Source organism: Gavialis gangeticus, unplaced genomic scaffold (assembly GCF_001723915.1).
Source record: "Gavialis gangeticus isolate Ggan-Ray unplaced genomic scaffold, GavGan_comp1, whole genome shotgun sequence".
In the NCBI taxonomy this organism is placed as follows: Eukaryota; Metazoa; Chordata; order Crocodylia; family Gavialidae; genus Gavialis; species Gavialis gangeticus.
In genome coordinates this window covers 11892217-11909356 of record NW_017729034.1, presented here as the reverse complement: position 1 = coordinate 11909356, position 17140 = coordinate 11892217, and the positions used below count along the sequence as shown (strand labels likewise).

The 17140-nt window shown below is 41.9% G+C and overlaps 1 protein-coding gene across 1 annotated transcript in view; it reads left to right on the top strand.

Moving 5' to 3' along the window:
* Positions 1-17140, top strand: part of SPICE1 (spindle and centriole associated protein 1) — a 45315-nt gene that overhangs the window by 14060 nt on the left and 14115 nt on the right. The window contains exons 5-13 of the mRNA XM_019526674.1: positions 268-389; positions 3620-3726; positions 5879-6021; positions 6256-6402; positions 8084-8349; positions 9720-9851; positions 12462-12609; positions 14282-14503; positions 16325-16791. Of these exons, the coding sequence (XP_019382219.1) occupies positions 268-389; positions 3620-3726; positions 5879-6021; positions 6256-6402; positions 8084-8349; positions 9720-9851; positions 12462-12609; positions 14282-14503; positions 16325-16791 (1754 nt within the window). The remainder of the gene's footprint in view (positions 1-267; positions 390-3619; positions 3727-5878; positions 6022-6255; positions 6403-8083; positions 8350-9719; positions 9852-12461; positions 12610-14281; positions 14504-16324; positions 16792-17140) is intronic.

Below are 17140 nucleotides of genomic sequence, written 5' to 3'. Positions count from 1 at the left end.
AAGTTTCCCTGACTACAGCATTATTACACTCCCAGGACTCTGTAATGTAACCTTGTGGCTGGTTGCTAGGAGTTACACAGAAGTGACATTCACCTTCCTGTTCACTTGCACGAACTGCTGCAGAAAGAGAAGGTGCTTACTTGCTGGTGGGGAAGTCATGAGATAGTGGTAGGAGTGGGACCAGCGGTAATGCCCTGTAAACAGTCTTTTGCTTGCCGCAAGCCCATTTGTGTTCTGTGATTTCCTGACTGTCTCTGTCTGCTTTAGGTTTCCCTAATGTAACCATGGCTCCAGACTGTGACCTGGAATACTTCCGAAGTCCCATTATACAAAAACGTGATCCTCCCACCCAGCTTTCCATCCTCAGTGAGTCTGTCATGGATTCCCAGGTAAGGTACTCTGTGTGTGGGCTGCATTTCAGGACAGCGAATGCAATGGCACTGTGTTATGGAGAGTTCTATGGCTGGTTTCATTCACACAGAAGTTAGGAAATTCGAAGTTAGCGATCTAAAGCAAGCTTAAGTAAGCTGTCTTGTTATGCTATGTGTAGTTTTAAAACTCATGCTTAACATTGCATCTACTTAGAAACTTACACAGAAGAGTTTATTTTGGCATGAATTCCCAACCTGTGTACACAAAGTATCAACTTTTATGTTGAATTACCCTGATTTCATTTATGTTACCCTATTTTTTAAATACAGAAGTTACATAGAACTGATTAACTTTAGATTGAAAGTGACTTCTGACCACGTTTAGTGGCCTGCATTCTCTTGAAAATACATGATATAAGCCACTAAAGACACTGTCAGCTTAGGCAGATAACCTTTTAAATCGTGCGAGTAGCCCTAGCATTTGCCTGGCTCAACGTGCTGTGGAGGGGTCTGGCTGTGGCATATTTCGGTGTATTAACTAACTCTGTGATAGGATGGTTCTTGTGTCAGAAAGTACTGCCCTATGGCAGAGTTAAATAGTTTACTGTGGCCTAATAGCACTGCACATGTAGCTGCTTTACTGAGGAGCTAATTAGTATTACAGTATCATAGTGCAAGGGACCTAAACAGATCATCAGGTCTGACCCCCTGCCCTGGGCAGGAATGGGTGTAGGGTCATATCACTCCAGTCAAATATCTGTCCAGCCTCTTCTTGAAGACCCCCAAGGTAGGAGAGAGCACCACCTCACTTGGGAGCCCATTCCAGAGCCTGGCGCCCTAACTGTAAAGTAATGTCTCCTGATGTCCAGCCTGAACCTTCTCTCTAACAATTTGTGGCCGTTATTCCTGGTAACCCTGGGTGGTGCCTGGGGGAACAGAGCCTCCCCCAGTTCTCGCTGGTCTTCCCTGGTAAGTCTGTAAATGGCCACTAGATCTCCTCTCAGCCTTCTCTTGTGGAGGCTGAATAGGTTCAGGTTCTTTAGCCTCTCTTCGTAGGGCCTGCCCTGCTGCCCTTTGACCATGCAAGTGGCCCTCCTCTGGACCCTCTCAATGCTAGCCACATCCCTCTTGAAGTGCAGTGCCCAGAACTGGACTGGGGAGGCAGGCTGACCCCCTGGATCCCCTGCCAGTGGGAGCTGTGTCACCCCAGCAAAATGTGCTGCAGTCCTGCATGCACATGTAAATGCTGCACGTTGGAGAAATAAACACCAGCACAAACTGTGTTGAGTTTTCAGATGCATTAATACTTTAATAGCTCATGTAGATGCACCTTGAGTGTACTACCTATCAGTCAAGAACTATTTCTAACTGCAGTTTTAGCAGGGCCTACATATATTGCATCTTGAACATTTAAAGTGAGCATTTTAAGTATTCTAAAAATTGTGAATAGATTTCAGTGTCCCTTTTTCCCCCTGATAACATGGACATCTTCATCCATACCAAAAATAGTCACTCTGGGTTGAGAACAAGCAGAAGTTTCTCTTCGAGATCTGCTGGTCAGAAAAGTTCAGTGGTAGCCAGTAGTGTTTCGGAATAAAAGTATTTCTGCTACCTAAATGTGTAGTCTTACTCTCATGAGTCTGTAGTAATCTATGTCATTGTATCTTGTGCATATACATAATTTAACATTTGTGCAAATCCAAAACTAGGTTCCCCCCACCATTCAGCACGGGATGGGGGGGAAAACTCCTCATCTTATATTTAAATATAAGTCAAGGAGAAGTGGGTATGTGGTGGCAGCAGCTCTGGCCCAGGATCAGGGCCAAACCTGCCACCACTGTAACTGCTGCTGCCTGGCTGGGCAGGAGCCAGAGGCAGCATGTACTCTGTGCCCCGGAACGGAGTGGGGCCCAGCCAGAGCCAACTGTGACAGGGAGGTGCCATGAGGGGGACCTGTATGGGGTGGGGGGGCAGATGCCAGGGGATGTAGGCATGGGGAGGTATGAAAAGGGTCCAAGTGGTCGGGGGGTGGGGAGGCAAGCAGGGGGAGCAAGTGGCAGGGAGGAAGGTGCAGGGGGAGCACAGGGCCTATGGTAAGAGGCAGGCATTGCAGGGGGAAAGGCAGCAGGAGGGCAAGTGGTAGTTTGGATGGGCTGTGGTCAAGCCACTTGACTCCCCCACTGCCTGCCCGCCTGCTGCTGCTGCTTGTCTTGCTGCAAAGTTGGGATGGACAAATTTAAGATTAGATTCATGGAAAAGTATAGCAAATGTATAAATTTTCCATGTCTAGAATCTAATTATTGGGGGAGTGTCTTAAATTAAGAGTCATTTTGGATTTGGGTAAATAGGGTATTATAAGTTGTATGCCAGTACTGCTGTACCAGTCAGTTTTCTTTACAGTTGAGGTATGAGTTTCCTGGATTTTTCTTCAACATCTTTGACTTGAATGCATGGTATATATTATCTCTGCTTGCATATGATATATGCTGAGTTTCTCCAAGGGAAGATAGTTGCCCAGCCCTTAATGATATCCTAATTCCCAAAAATACCAGCCAGAAGTCCTGGTGTAATGTAGACGCACAAGAGTAAAGCTATAATATTGAACTAAGCTGCCTCAGACTTGTCCACAGTGAAATATCACTGTGGTAACTCTTATCTCTTTTGCACATGATGGAAATGCAATTCATTTGTGTCTTAGGTACAAGTTCATTAAAATCATGAGATTTAGGTTGCAGAGTTGGGCATTTGACAGTTTAGACATACTCAAATTAAGGTTGTCAGTTTGGTCTGTCTTGTGCACTGTGTGTATAAGTTAGGCAGTAGTTCTTGATTGCATGACCACATGTTGTATTTTTATGGAACACCTACTTCATTTAATGATAAGATGGACAGCAGTCAGGGGATGAGGCAGCTGCTTAATATTTCTTTTTATCCTTTTTCTTCAGTGTGTGGCCATTGTTATCATCACTGCACTCCATGCAAAGCAAGCTCTGATTTACTCATTTCCTTTGCTTGTTTTTGCGGGTGCATTGCTATAGTAATGGAGTGCTTCACAAATATTAACAATCTTATCTCCATGTTCACGCTCTTAGATGCATACTTTTATACAATATTAGAGGTGGGAAAATGAGGCAAAAGTATGTTCACTTCCCCTGCTTCTTTCCCAAAAGAGGGATTGAACTTGCTCTGAGATGGTCTCTGTTGGATTAATTTTTTTTTATTTTGTTTGTTTGTTTCTGCTGCAACAGGCTCTCAATGAAATAGAAGGGGAAAGCTCCTCCACTTGTCATTCAGGGGACAGTGCAGACGAACAGAATGAGTTTCTGAACTACAAGTCCAGCATTGACACAGACAGGTCAGTGTATGTGTCCAGGAATGTCTTAGAATTTCTATCTTCCTAGTGTTCACATAACACAGGTAGGTAACCAAATACCTTCGTGTCCCTTGTGCAGAGGTTTTGTCATAAATATCTATAAAGCTTCTACAGTATCTTCCTTCAAATGTTTCTTTAAAAACTCACCATTACTTCAGTTTCTTCAAAAACACTTAGGGTCAGATCCTATTCCACCTGTTACATGCTGGAGTGCAATCCTATTCTTCCCTGCTCAAGTTCCTGAAAAAGGGTTAACTCACCTACCTTGGTTACATGCCATCACCTTATCCTTCAAATCATGCCATTAAAAGTAGCAATCGGGAGGAGGACCCATTTATGCTTTGCCTTAACTGTCTTTCCAGGAATCAAGCAGTGTGGAATAGGATGACACTTGGGTACCTGTAGATGTGAGAGGATCTGGGCCTTAATATTGGCAAGGCGTTTGACATGTCATGACTTCTAGTCATTATACTACGTTGTTCTGTGTTCATTTGTGCTCCTCCACTGTCTCACACTTGCATTGTTGGCTTTTGGGGCAGGTGTTCTTGCTGTGTCATGTATAATGCCTAATGCATCAAAGCCCTACTTCAGACCTTTTGGCACTACCACAAGACAAAAGCAATAGGTGGAGTTGCAGAATTGTGTGGGTGGGCAAAGTCATAAGAGTAAGTAAAACACTTGGAGATGGCAGTTTTAAAGGAATAGGGATGGGAGCAAGAATGGGTCTCTGTGGGACCCCACTAGACTGAAGCAGAGTAAAAAAAAAGAAGTTGTGATCAGATTGACCCAAAAGAAAACAATTGTGAGTTTAAAACAGATTGTACATCAAGAACAGGGTTATCAGCCACCTTGACTGGGGCAGAAATGTCAAATACAGTGTGGATGGGATAGGGCTTGGTTATGGAATGATTTATTTTTTAAACTTCGAGGTGTTTCATGGTAATGAAGGAACCAGAAGTCAGATCCCAAAAGATTAAGAGTGGTGCTTGATTGAGGGACCTTGAAATAATAATTGTGTACAACAGAGTCTGTTAACCTAAGCTGGGAAACACAAAAGGAAGATGGGGTAACAGTCAGGCCAGCAAAGCTTAGACATTGTTTTATTAAGGATGAGGATTGGGGGAGGTGAGAGGGGCTGAAGCATGCTTGTACCTAGAGAGGAAACCCCTTTGGGGCAAAAGCAAAGCACCTCAGGAGGTAGGAGGAAATGGGTAAGTGAAGAAAAAGAAGCATAAGACCTGGAAGGGAGGTATAAGAAATCGGAAGAAAAGGAATTGGAAGTAGAGGGAGGATAAACAGGGCCAGAGGGAGATCACAGCAGACCTTGTTTTTTCACACATCAGACCAACAGCAGAATCTTTGCCCTGAAGATCTTGCCACTAACATAGAACCTCAAATTCTAGAAGAAGAGCTAAATTTATTTCTTATGTTTGCTTATATGAACATAATTCTGCTGCAAATCGCACATCCTCTATGTACATCATTTATCACATAACCTGTTAATGGTTTTTTTAACTTTAATTAGTGACTTGGATTTAGACTTCTGTGGCATATAATTGGAGGCTGAAGTTGAAGAGTGCGTATGTCTTAGAAATGCTACAAGCAGAATAGGTGTTATACTTGTTTTGTTTGGTAAGATAAGTTTTCAAGCAGTTTGGGTAATATTTACCTGTGATCTCACCCACATTTTAATGGTCTGATTTTGCTGTAGCTGTATTGTATATATGATGAATGTTGTGTGTCAAGTTCCAATGTGATTTATATAGACTTGTTTCCTAGGTTGCACTCTCCCATTAGTGGTGCATTCACTTTAGCAATTTAGTATTTTTGAATCTCTGTTGAGATTGGACTGGTGTGCAGTCTCCACAACATATGTCTGAACTGACGCAGTGCTGCATTAGAAGGATCCTATGTTTGCAGGCAGTTAAGTGTTCATGTTTGGACATTGTGGGTTTTTTTAATTAGTAAAGTACAGTGAGAGAGGTATTTTCTAGGATTTGGGTTTTGCATTAAGAGGAAACTGGTTTGAGCAATCTCATTTTGACACTTTTTGTGCAAAAAAGGTTGGTCCATGTTGCTGTCACTTCAGAGTTCAGTACCCCCATAGTTTTCTTTGTTCTTATTTTGTATGTAGGCTTCTCTGTTTACTGAAAAAAGAAAATTCTGTGGAAGCCTCCCAGCTGTGGGCTGATGAGAAAATGAAAACAGCTACCCCATCACAGGAAACAAATGTACCTGTCACTCCTACGACTGCTTCATTGCCTTTGGAAGACACAGGTTGGATCTGGCAGGATGTTACCTTTCAAAGGGCAGTAGGCCATTAAAAGGATCCTATTCAGAATAAAATGCAGGAGGAGGAAATGGCACAAGTATAGTTTTGGAGATCTAACTGGGTTGGGTTAGCAAAGTAAGGCACTGGCACTTTAAATGTGTTTTATATTGAAATATTTTGATACATTAATGACACTCATAAAGTACCTCATGTTATTTGTTGGGTTTTTTTTTTATCAGCCCTCAATGCTACTAATGTGGTCAGGAGAATCCATTCAAGGCTTCAGAATGAGGAGCAGCATGACGAGCACGCTCCAGACTCCCCTTACACTGCAAGACAAGTGCTGAACCCTAACCCAAGGAAGCACAAGCAAGCTTCAGGAAAAGGTTTAGTTTTTACCCTCTGAAGTAATTTATGGTTGAAGCAATGTATTTGCTTTTCCCTTCCCCCAGTGTCCCTTGAAGCTCTGATTGAGATCCTGCTTTTCATTTAATGTTACTCTTTGATCTTCAGCATTTACTGGAGTTAGTTATGCTAACTTTATGAAAGTAAAGGAAAAAAACTCATCCCATCTGTTTTCCTTGGTTACAGCACATACTTCACTTGAAGTGTTACTTTCAGCTCTGTTATTTCATAAGGTTATGAGATTTCAGTAGTGTCTCTGTAGTGTAAAACATATTGTTGCTTAATCTTACAGCAAGACTAGAATGCCTGTTTCTTACCTTCAGGTTAGTAGTTAGCCCCCACAATAATAATGGGGAGGACAGTTGAATTTTTAACTACTGTTATTTTTAAAAAATATTTAAAAATTGAAACTTTGGCCCTGACAATGTTGTGTGAGTTGAGGTGGGAGAATGGTGTTTTGCTCGTGTTTGTTTAGGGCTTTTTCATTTAGTTTTTTCTTGGTCCATATCTCACCCCTTAACTCCTCCTAATTCCTCTCTCTCAGAGCATACATCGATAGGGCACTTCTGAAATCTGTGCATAAAGAATGCTCCCCTTACTCCTCTTGACTGAGGTAATTTCTATAAAGTGACTGGCTAGGAAACCAAGTCCTTATGCATTAATAGCTTGGTGCACATGACCTGAGATCCATGTGATGCTGTTATCTGGTGCAATGCCACAAGGAGCTGACTGTATGCAATTGCTTCTGCAAACTCTTCCTCTGACGTGCTGATTTGGTCACCCTGGAACACCACATCACACACTATGGGAAAATAGCCAGATTCAGGTACAAACATGTTTGAACTGTCAGGGCCATGATGTGCCTGCCATATGTTTTGAGACTCTGGGAGATTTCAGTCTTCTTCAGCAGCAATTCCAGTCCCGTGGATTTGTTCAGGTTTGTCAGACCAGAACTGTTTCTTGACAGATCATAGGTAGCTTTACAGACAGAGCAGATACCTCCAGAGTAGAGCTGGTAGTTTGGTTCTAGACACAATTTAAGCTGCAGGTCCCATCCTGCCCCTTTGCTTTACTCTTACTCTCTGGTTTGCAGAGGAATCTCAGACTGATGTGCCTGAAAAGATCTGTTCAGCTTGACTCCTGCTAAAGTTTGTAGCAAGGGGCTGTAAGAGTTTGGTGGATGTAAACAGGGATCCTTCAAGCTGCTAACTTCACTGCTGATATATTTCTATATGGCTGTTTCTATGCTTTCCCTAGTGCCTTTTTGTTTGCTGCTATGATGATCTTTGATCTGTTTAGGCACAATTTAGTGGCTCATTTCTTAGTGGTATATGGGGAATAACATTACTTGGGCTCAACAAGTATAAGATGCTTGTTGTAAACCTGCCATGTGACAGAAGAACTGGACCTATAAACTGTGTTAATTCTGCAAGGGCTCCCCAAAATGCATGTAGAGGTCTCCTTTCATATACCTAGGATGTGAAGGTAATTAGTTAGTTGCATGTTTTCCTTGTCCTTGGTACTAGCAAATAATTCCAAGTTTTTGCAAGAAAGATAATGTAAACAAATGTTATAGTTGGGTGCTGTTTTGAAGCAAAGATTAATTGTGAACTGTAAAAAAGCAACTGGAATGTAAAAGTATTCTGTCTGTTTTTCTCTCAGTGAAAAGAAAACAAACTACACAGATACCATCTAAGCAAAAGAGGAATGATTGTCTTTCTAATTCAATCACCCTCAACCTCCCAAGCAATAATACATCCAGCTTGGATATCCTGAATCACATGATACGTGACGTAGAGAATGAGTTGGAGGAATACGAGAGATGTACAGGCCGCGAGGTCCAGAAAACACAGAATTGTCAGGGTCTCACTGGGTTTACTTTGTCACTAGTGAATGCTGTCTGTCGTCTGATGCGCTACCTCAAAGAGGTGAGAACACTTTGAACTGCTCTGGGAGGTTAGATGAATTAAACCAAACATTTTGGTTTAATTTACAACCTTAATTTTTGTAATCTCTTGACTCTTGAGTACATCATTTTGTAAACTCAGTATCTTTAGGAGTTTTGGATTGTTTGTAGTTTTAAAAAAATTTGTAATATTGTTCATTCAGGATAGACTGCTGTTGGTTCTTGGGAGAAACTGAGGCACTTTTTAAGTAAAACTTTAGATACGTATTCAAAATATATGGTGGCATTTTTAAATATAGTCTTAGATTCTCAGAGTATTAGGATTCAGATCCTGTAATTCACTGTCTGGCAGCCTTTCAGGGAACACCCCAGATGCTACACCTGCTGTGTCTAGGGCAGATACAGTCTAGTGGTCCTTTTTGTATACAAGGCCTCTTTAGGCTCTCACTCTGTCCATACAACATTGCAGTGAGGACCTCTCTATGTTTGTCTTGGGCTACATCCTGTCACACACTTGTTGAGCAAGAGCAGTAAAATTTAGTAGGAGAATCGAGGAGGCGCATCAACTGCATGATGCTGAACATGCTGAAGATGGCACTGATACCACTCCCCTCTGATACCACTCCCCTCCCTGTGACCAGCATGAACCACAAGATGGCAGTGGCCTACATCAGTAGAGAGGGAAAGGTTGTAGTTCTTCACTGCAAGTGGAAGGGGCCCTACTTAATTCTTCATGTGATATTGTGTGGTCTGTGGTATAGTCTTTTATGTCAGAGATTGTTTATGAGTAGATCCTACCCTTTGAGGTGAGGGAGATAGGGACAACAAAATTCTTTGCCTTGGAATGAGGTGCGCCCCAAGTAGGCTTGTTTGTGTCCAGTAAAGAAACTAGAAAATAGGAACAACATAAATCCTGTTCTAAACCCTCTGAGAAAAAATAAAACAAAACTGTAGGACCTGCCTTTGGTCCAGTATCACTCCACAAGGCCAGGAAGATTAGGGTATTGTCATGTGCCATCACCATTACATTGACTTTTTGCATGCTGTAATACAGTATGGTAGAAGGTATGCAAAGTGACAGTTTGAACACTGCCAGTAGTTCATTTGTTTTGTTTTGTTTTGTTTTGTTTTTTAAATCATGGGGAAGGAAGCATCAGGAGGAGGTCTCTCCAGATGTCAACTCCTTGTGCTGTTGTGGGAAGGTGACAATAGCACAAGCAAAGCAGCATCAGGTTGAACATTAGTTGAAAAGTCTTGGGGCAGAAAAGCTGGTTCCATTTTAACAATGGCAACAAAAGCAACGATCAACTTAATAGCAAGATTTAAATCTCCTCTCAGTTTTTACATGAACTTGTATTGAGTGTGCTTTCTTTTCTTCTCCTTTTCCTCCAGAGTGAGATGCAGCTGCGTCAAGAAGTGGTGATGAAGCAGAAGCTTGAGGGGGTTCTGAATGAACACAGAGAGTTGATTGATGCTCTGACAGCTGAAATCCTTTTAGTCAGGGAAGAAAGTATTGCGACACAGGTACTAAGAGTTGTTGACTCTTTCCTCTCATGACAGCTCATGGAACTTAGGGAAAAACTAATGTGCCAAAAGTTTTTAAGCATTGTTGGTTGTAGCCATGTTGGTCTATGGACATAGGCAGGCAAGGTACTTTGGGCAGATGTGGTATCTTTTATTAGACCAACTAAAAAGTTGGAAAAATGTTCTTTGCAAGCTTTTGGGCACAAACACCCTTCTTCAGGCACAGGGAGATTCTGCTGGTGTTATGTGTTCTCCAAGGTAGAAAAGAAGCTAATTTGCAACATGCAGGGCTATGAAAAATGCAAATAAGTAATAGTTTGAAAGACAATGGGTAGAGTTAGGAGGGGAGGAAGAAAATAAGGGAAATGTGTGAAGAAATGTAGCTGATCAGCTGCAGCCAGGTTACCTGGGGTTATTAGATGTCAGGTAGGTTGTAATATGTCATACATCCAAAGTCTATAATTAGTTCATGATTTTTTGTATCCAGTAGATTTATGAAGTGAAGTTAGTAGGCTCAACTACGAAAGATGTTTTGTAAATTTCCTTTGAGTATTAGAACTGAGAGATTGGAAAGTGATTGTCTTTTCAAAAGTATGCACCCACAGGTAATTGGATATTTTTGTCTTTGATGGATTTGTGGTGTGCGTCCGTTTTGATATGCAGTTATTGTTTGGTTTCTCTTACATATTTTCCATCAGGGTATTTAGTGCACTGGATAAGATTCCATTCAGTGTACTTTGGGGCCATAGGAAGTTTGCTTCTGGTGATGAGGTTAGTGAGGTTCAGTGTTTGTTTAAAGGCTAGACTGGGTGCTGCTGGAAAGATCTCTTTAAGAATTGGGTCTTCTAGTATGGGTTGCAGTTGTCTGAGGATTCTCTGTATAGGTTCCAGGGAAGGATGATGTGTCATAACTAATGGTGTGCAATTCATGGGGATTTTCTTTTTATGCTGCAGCAATTCTTTACATGGTATCCATTTAAAACATGCAATCTATCTCTCTGGAGGAGAGTCCTTATTGGGTGAAAGACTTTTTGAGATTTGAGAGATGACGATTGAGGATATTCTTCTAAATGCAAATTTGGTGGTATCAGAGAGCTTGGCTGTATATTACAGATTTTTTGGTGTGTTTAGGGTGATTACTGGTTCTGTGTAGTATGTGAGTCCATGGATTTCTTGTATATGGTGGTTTGTATCTTACCATTCTGAATATTGATCATGTCTAAAAAGGAAATGTTGGTGCTGGAATATTCAAGAGATAGTCTGACAGAGGGGTGATAATAATTGAATTTGTGATGGAAATCAATCCGAGACTGCAGGTCTTCAATCCAAATGATGATGTCGTATATATATCTTAGGTATAGCATGGATTTGATGGTGCAGTTCTTAAGGAATTCATCTTCCAGGTGGGCCATAAAAAAGTTGGCATATTGTGGGGCCATTTTGGTGCCCATAGCTTGGAGGAAGTGTTGGTTGTTGAAACTGAAGTTGTTGTGTGTGAGGATAAAGTGTATAAGTTCACTAATATCTTGAGGTCTTTCTTTGAGTTGTAATCTTGCTCTTGTAGATATGTAAGGCAGGCATAGAAAGTCTGTCGTGTCTTGGATAAAACGGGGTCCTTGGGTGACAAGGGGTCTTAGGATGGATTCAGTGAAACCTGATATTTCTGCAGGGTTCCATGGTTGAAAATTATAGGTCTGCCTGGGTTCCCTTGTTTGTGGATTTTAGGGAGCATGTAAAAAAGTCACTGGACTGGGTAGTACAGGGATCAGGGTCTGAAGGTTTTTCTTACAGTTTCAGTAGAAATGATGTGATGGTGGTTTTGAAGTGAAAAGGGGAGTTGGCTTGTCTTCTGATTTTTTCATAGTAGATGGTGTCAGAGAGTTGTCTGTTGGCTTCTTTTATGTAGTCTTCATGGTTAAGGATAACTATAGATCCTCCTTTATCTGCTGATTTTATTACTGTTTGGTGGTTGGATCTTAGAAATTCTATGGGCCTTCTCTCTGAGAGGGAGAGGTTATAGTGGTGTTTGTTGTTGATTATTTCATTGTTTGTTCTTTGTCTGAAACAGTTGAGGTTTGAATTTGAGGTTTGAATTTCATCCGCTGTAAGGTGTCCAAAAGTTTTTAAGTAGATTCTTCATTTCTTCAGTGAGACTTGTTAGAATAGCAAACTGCTGCAGATCTCAGGTGAGATACATAGTAGCACTGAAACAATTTGATGGAATTACATATGCAATCTTAGGACTGAAATCAGAGGTGGTTATTTTAGTGGATTATGTAGAAATGCAACACTTACCAGGAGGAAGAATCTTTTGAGAAACTTCCTTTTAAAATGTGACATAAGCAGACTTAGTGTAACTTAGACTTTCTTTAATGTAAAGCTTTGTGCGGAAGAAAGAGGGTGATTGAACAGCAAAACTGTTGAACTATAGGGCTGGGTGGGAAGGAAAGAACAAGCAAATACAGAAATGTTTTCCTTCCACTTCACTGGGACCAGAGTGAAGTGCTGACACCAAGGGTGGGGGTGGACTTCTGATTGTTACAATGATCTGTTTTTCCTCTCCCTAGGATACAGATCTCTGTACTTTTGTTTTGGTTTTTTTCCCCTTAGAAACAACTACAGCAGTATATGGTGGTAACAGATGAACAGCTGACTTCACTCACTTTAGCATATAAAAGCCTCCTTTTGACAGATCCTAAGAGAGGACAGAGTCCAAGTAGTCTTGGAATTGCAATCAGAGATCCAACAAACATCCAAGGTATGTGTGTGTGTTGTGGAGGAAAGAGTGGGGAGCTGTCATTGAATTAGAAACATGAGAATTCTAGGCGCATTCTTGGAAATTGCCCTCACCCTTTTGTCAAAGCAGCAGTTCAGGATAGCTGGTAGTTTATGGTCCAGAAGAAGGGCTGAGCCTTTCACTTATTTTTCAGAATTCCTTCCTAATATTATAAAAATCATTTTACTGCTAAATTGGTCTTCTACTTGCAAAGTCTGATTGTTCCATATAATCAAAGTGCAGTTTTATTTTTTTATTTTTTGTCATCTTGCCAGCCTAGATTTGGTGTTAAAGGGAAAATGCAAAAGTCTCTGGAAACGGCATCTAAGAGTTACCTGCTGCTAACTAGTAGAGTTGTGTCTCAGTTTGGGTGTCTGTCTGGCATGTTGCTGAAGCTGTATCTGCTTCTTTCCCAAGTCCAAGGAAAGGCATTTTGTGTTGGAGAGCTTGTCCAGCATCTCTCCCAAACAAATAGTTGGTTTAGCAGAATACTAAACAGTCTTAACTCTTGCAAAGGGTTGGACGGGTCAGAACAGCTCTGAGTGTGTTGAGGTTTTTTTTGATTTTTTTGATTTTGTCACCCTCAGTCTTGCAATGCAGTTGGACATACCCAGTGACCACTTAGTCTATAAAATATTGACTGGTTCTACTTACTCCTAAGTGTGTGTATTACTGTTGATGCCCCTGTCTCTATTCCAAGCACCGCATTTGTCCATTGCTAATATCATTATACCAAAGGGTCTGGGCAGGAGTGGTGTTCCAAACAGCTGCTTAGGTAGCAAGAGGAGTTTGCTATAGTTGGAACTGTGAGGGTGGATGGAGTGTTAAAATGAAAGAGGATGCCCAGAATGAAGGAGTAAAAGTTTGTTTTGCTGTTGCTTTAGATCAATGTGGGGCAGTTTTGGCAGGTGAGCCACAAGGTAAGCCCCACATCCTCCCCAAGTACCATTTTGATCCCCTTCCCTTGCCTGATCCATTGCTCTGCTTTCTGTCCTACACACACAGGCTGTCCTTGCCACTTGTGGCACATGTGTCATAAGTTGACCACCCTGACTGTCATTTGTATAAGCCTGGAAAAATAACATGGGAGTGTGTGTGTGATCTGCTGTTTTGGCTACCAGTGTAAAAATGAAACTTCTTCCTGAACCTATACAAGAATGGCAACTGTGGTCAATTAATTTGGAGTTGATTTGCAAGGTTTTTACAAAGAAGGCTATGCAGTTCAGAATGACAGAAAATACTTGTTTAGTACTACACGTCTGTATAAACCAACTAGTTTCACCATGAAAAGCCTGCTCAAATAGACTTACCTGTATGCTTATAGTTTGAATGACTGACAATCACCTGCTTGGGCAGAGCACTGTACTGTGTGACATTCTTGGGATCAGAGTGTTAAATTTTCATCTCGGAGATAGAAAACCATTTCTGAAATATTTCACTGTGTGGTAAGGTTTTGTAACAACCTTTCCAAGCCTATTTGTGGATCTGTTATTCAGACAACAATATTTCACTTTGGATGGTGTTTTCCCCACCATGTCTTCAGTCATCTGAAACCTGGAATTATTCTGATGGGGATATTTTTTCTGTTTTGCAAGCACCAACATGTTTTATTTTTGATGCACCTGATTCTTGCCTTGTTTTTCTTTTTGTTCAGAGAGGTCTGTTTTGAATTCCACTCTGCCCAAGACTGATGCTTGCAGAGGAAATATGCTCAAATCCCCACAAGAGGAACTGTCTGTCCAGCGTCCTCAGTGGTCAAGTCCCCCAGACACTGTAGGAGTGGGCAACAGTTTGCCCATGCATGTGTTCCAGCCAGCTGTGTTGTTATCACCACCTAGACAGAAGAGCATCCAGGAATTCTCTCCTCTTCAGAATGGTAAGATAAGTGTCTCTCTGTGAACAGGATGAGATAAAAACATAAATATCAGACTGAGTCAAATCATAGGTCCATCTAGCCCAACAGCCTGCCTCTCACAGTGGCACAGAGCAGATCCTCAGGGGAAGAATGTTTATGAAGGACCTATCCAGACTGAACTGCCCTCTTCCTCTCTTCCCCCAACAGCTTCCAGCATTCAGAGGTGCTGAAGTCTTAATTTGAGGATTGCACCCATATCTGTCAGTACTTATTGATGGATCCATCCTGCATAAATTTATCCAGTCCCTTTCGAACCTGACTAAATTGCCTCTACAACACCTTGTGGCAATGAGTCCCACATGTTAATTTTTTGCCTATGTTGTTCCTTCTTTCAACTTGTTTAGTCTTGAGCCCACAGTCTAATTCTGCAAGTCTGTTGTTTGGACAGGCTCTGCCTTTCCCTTTGAGAAGCTGCCTGGCATCTAAATCTCCTGCTTTTGTAATGGACAGTGCATTTCTTTCTTTTCTCCTCTTTGCCAGTTCCTGGTGTTTGTTTTGGTTGCCATATGTCTCTCTACTTCCACTTAGCACTGCCTTGCAATTCTCCTTCTGCTCTCTGCAATAGAAATTGCCACTTAATCCTTAAAAATATAGTCTTTGAATATGGCCTATGCACAAGGAGTCAGTAAGAATTTTAACTGTATGGCAGTCCGTAGAGTCTGATTTTTTTTTTTTGTTCGAATTCTTAGGTAGGATTAGTATCTAACACAGGTACTAAACTTCTCAAAAGCCCTTCTTTTAAAAATCGTTCACTTGTACACAAACATATTCACTTGTAAATTCTCAGGAAAGTTGCTTTACTCCCAGAGAGCATGCATTGTTCATTGAGAAGGGTTTGCTACCCTATATGTTTCATATGTAACAGAGGACCCTGCTTTAAGTGCCACACCTAATTCAGACGTGATGGTGGAACAGCAGTTGGTGCTCCCATTGTATTTGGGCACCTATACGTGAGCTCAGAGGCTGCTCCAATGCACTAGAAACTGACACTCCAGCAGCCTCCTGTGTCTCATGTACCAGCACCCCTCCGCTTAAAAATAGCGGTGGGGGTGCTTGAACTAAAGCCCATTGAACAAGCTTTAGTTCAAGAGCCCCTGCCACCATTTTTCAGCATGGGGACACTGATACTTGAGATGCAGCAGCGCTTTAATTACAGCAGCTCTCAGAGCTGCTGTAATTAAAGCAGTGCCCCTGCCCACCCCCAGAGCATGTGTAAAACTGCCCTATGTGTCTCCTGTACACACCAGTACTGTAATGAAAGACAAGACGAAATAAAACCTTGTTCCTTTTTCTTTTGGGGGCAAAGCAGACACCCAAATTGAGATCTGCTTCTGCTGGCTTAGCTGCGAGTAACTTGCATTAAACTACCTCCAGATTGGGTTTTTTTGCATTTGTTTCCGATATCAGTTTTAGGTTGGGGCATGGTGGAAGACTGAATCAGCAATGAAATAATTAATTGAAAACTGTCAGCTGGCATTGTGAACAACTGAAAAGCTCAGCCCTTCTCCTCTGATCCTCTGCTAGTTTTTAAACCCATGTAAATGTTAAATTATTTCCGCTAATCTCTCCTGGAAGACATTAACCAGTGGTGCAATGAGTCTGTGTGGCAGGATCTTGAATAATAGTACAGCTGAATAACTCTACTTGTATCCCTTTCCAGAGGTGGGTATTAGATGTCACGTTATTTTTTTTCTGCTGCTTTTTTATCTAGCACTGATTTATCAAGTGAAATTATCTTGTTGAAGACCACATGTTTACTGATCCTTTATTTCTCATCTGCAGCACTGAACAGAACAGTTCAAACACATTTTACCTCCCAGGTCTCTCCATCTACCCAGAACACTGAAAGGAAAGCAAGTGGGGAAAAGAGCTCACCTTCCTCTGTGGGAACACAGAGCACAGATGGGGAGAACCGTCTGCTCATCCAAAGGTGGCAAGTTCCTCCCACATCCAAGGACTCTGAGAGTTCTTTGCAATCACATGGCCAGCCAGTGAGCAGTATCTTCTCTTTGGAGCAGGGGCAGGCCCCTGGTGTTGCTGGGGAGGGGGCAAAGCCCAATGCCACTGAAGAATTTTCTCAGAACAAAGATCTGCTGGGACAAATCGCTGAGCTAACGCGGCAGAATGCTCTCATCAAAGCTCAGTTGAGCAAATTCAAAGGCTGCTCTCAAGAGGCAGGGGACAGCCTGCACCAGCTAGGTACAGTGCAGAATACACACACTGCTCTAGATCCAGCTACCCAGGGACAGGTAAGAATGTCATGGAGAGATAGGAGGCCCAGCCTTCCCTTTCCTCTTGGCTTGCTCACAACCTACGGATGTTGGGAATCTTTGTTCCTCACTTTTGCCTCTTGCTATAATGGAGGGAGGTAGAATAACTAAGGCCTTTGAGCCATCTAGACTCAACACTTGGGAACTGCAGCTGCAGTTTCTTGTATCACTGTGATAAGAAGATAACCTGCTTCTTCATAGGTCAAAATCACTGGTATCTAGGTGCCACCAAGCAAAGAACATACAATAGACTAGGGGTGTGCACACTTCAGTCAGGCCTGTGACTGCAGCACAAGCAAACATGTTTGTGCTACCTCTTGTCAGTGTG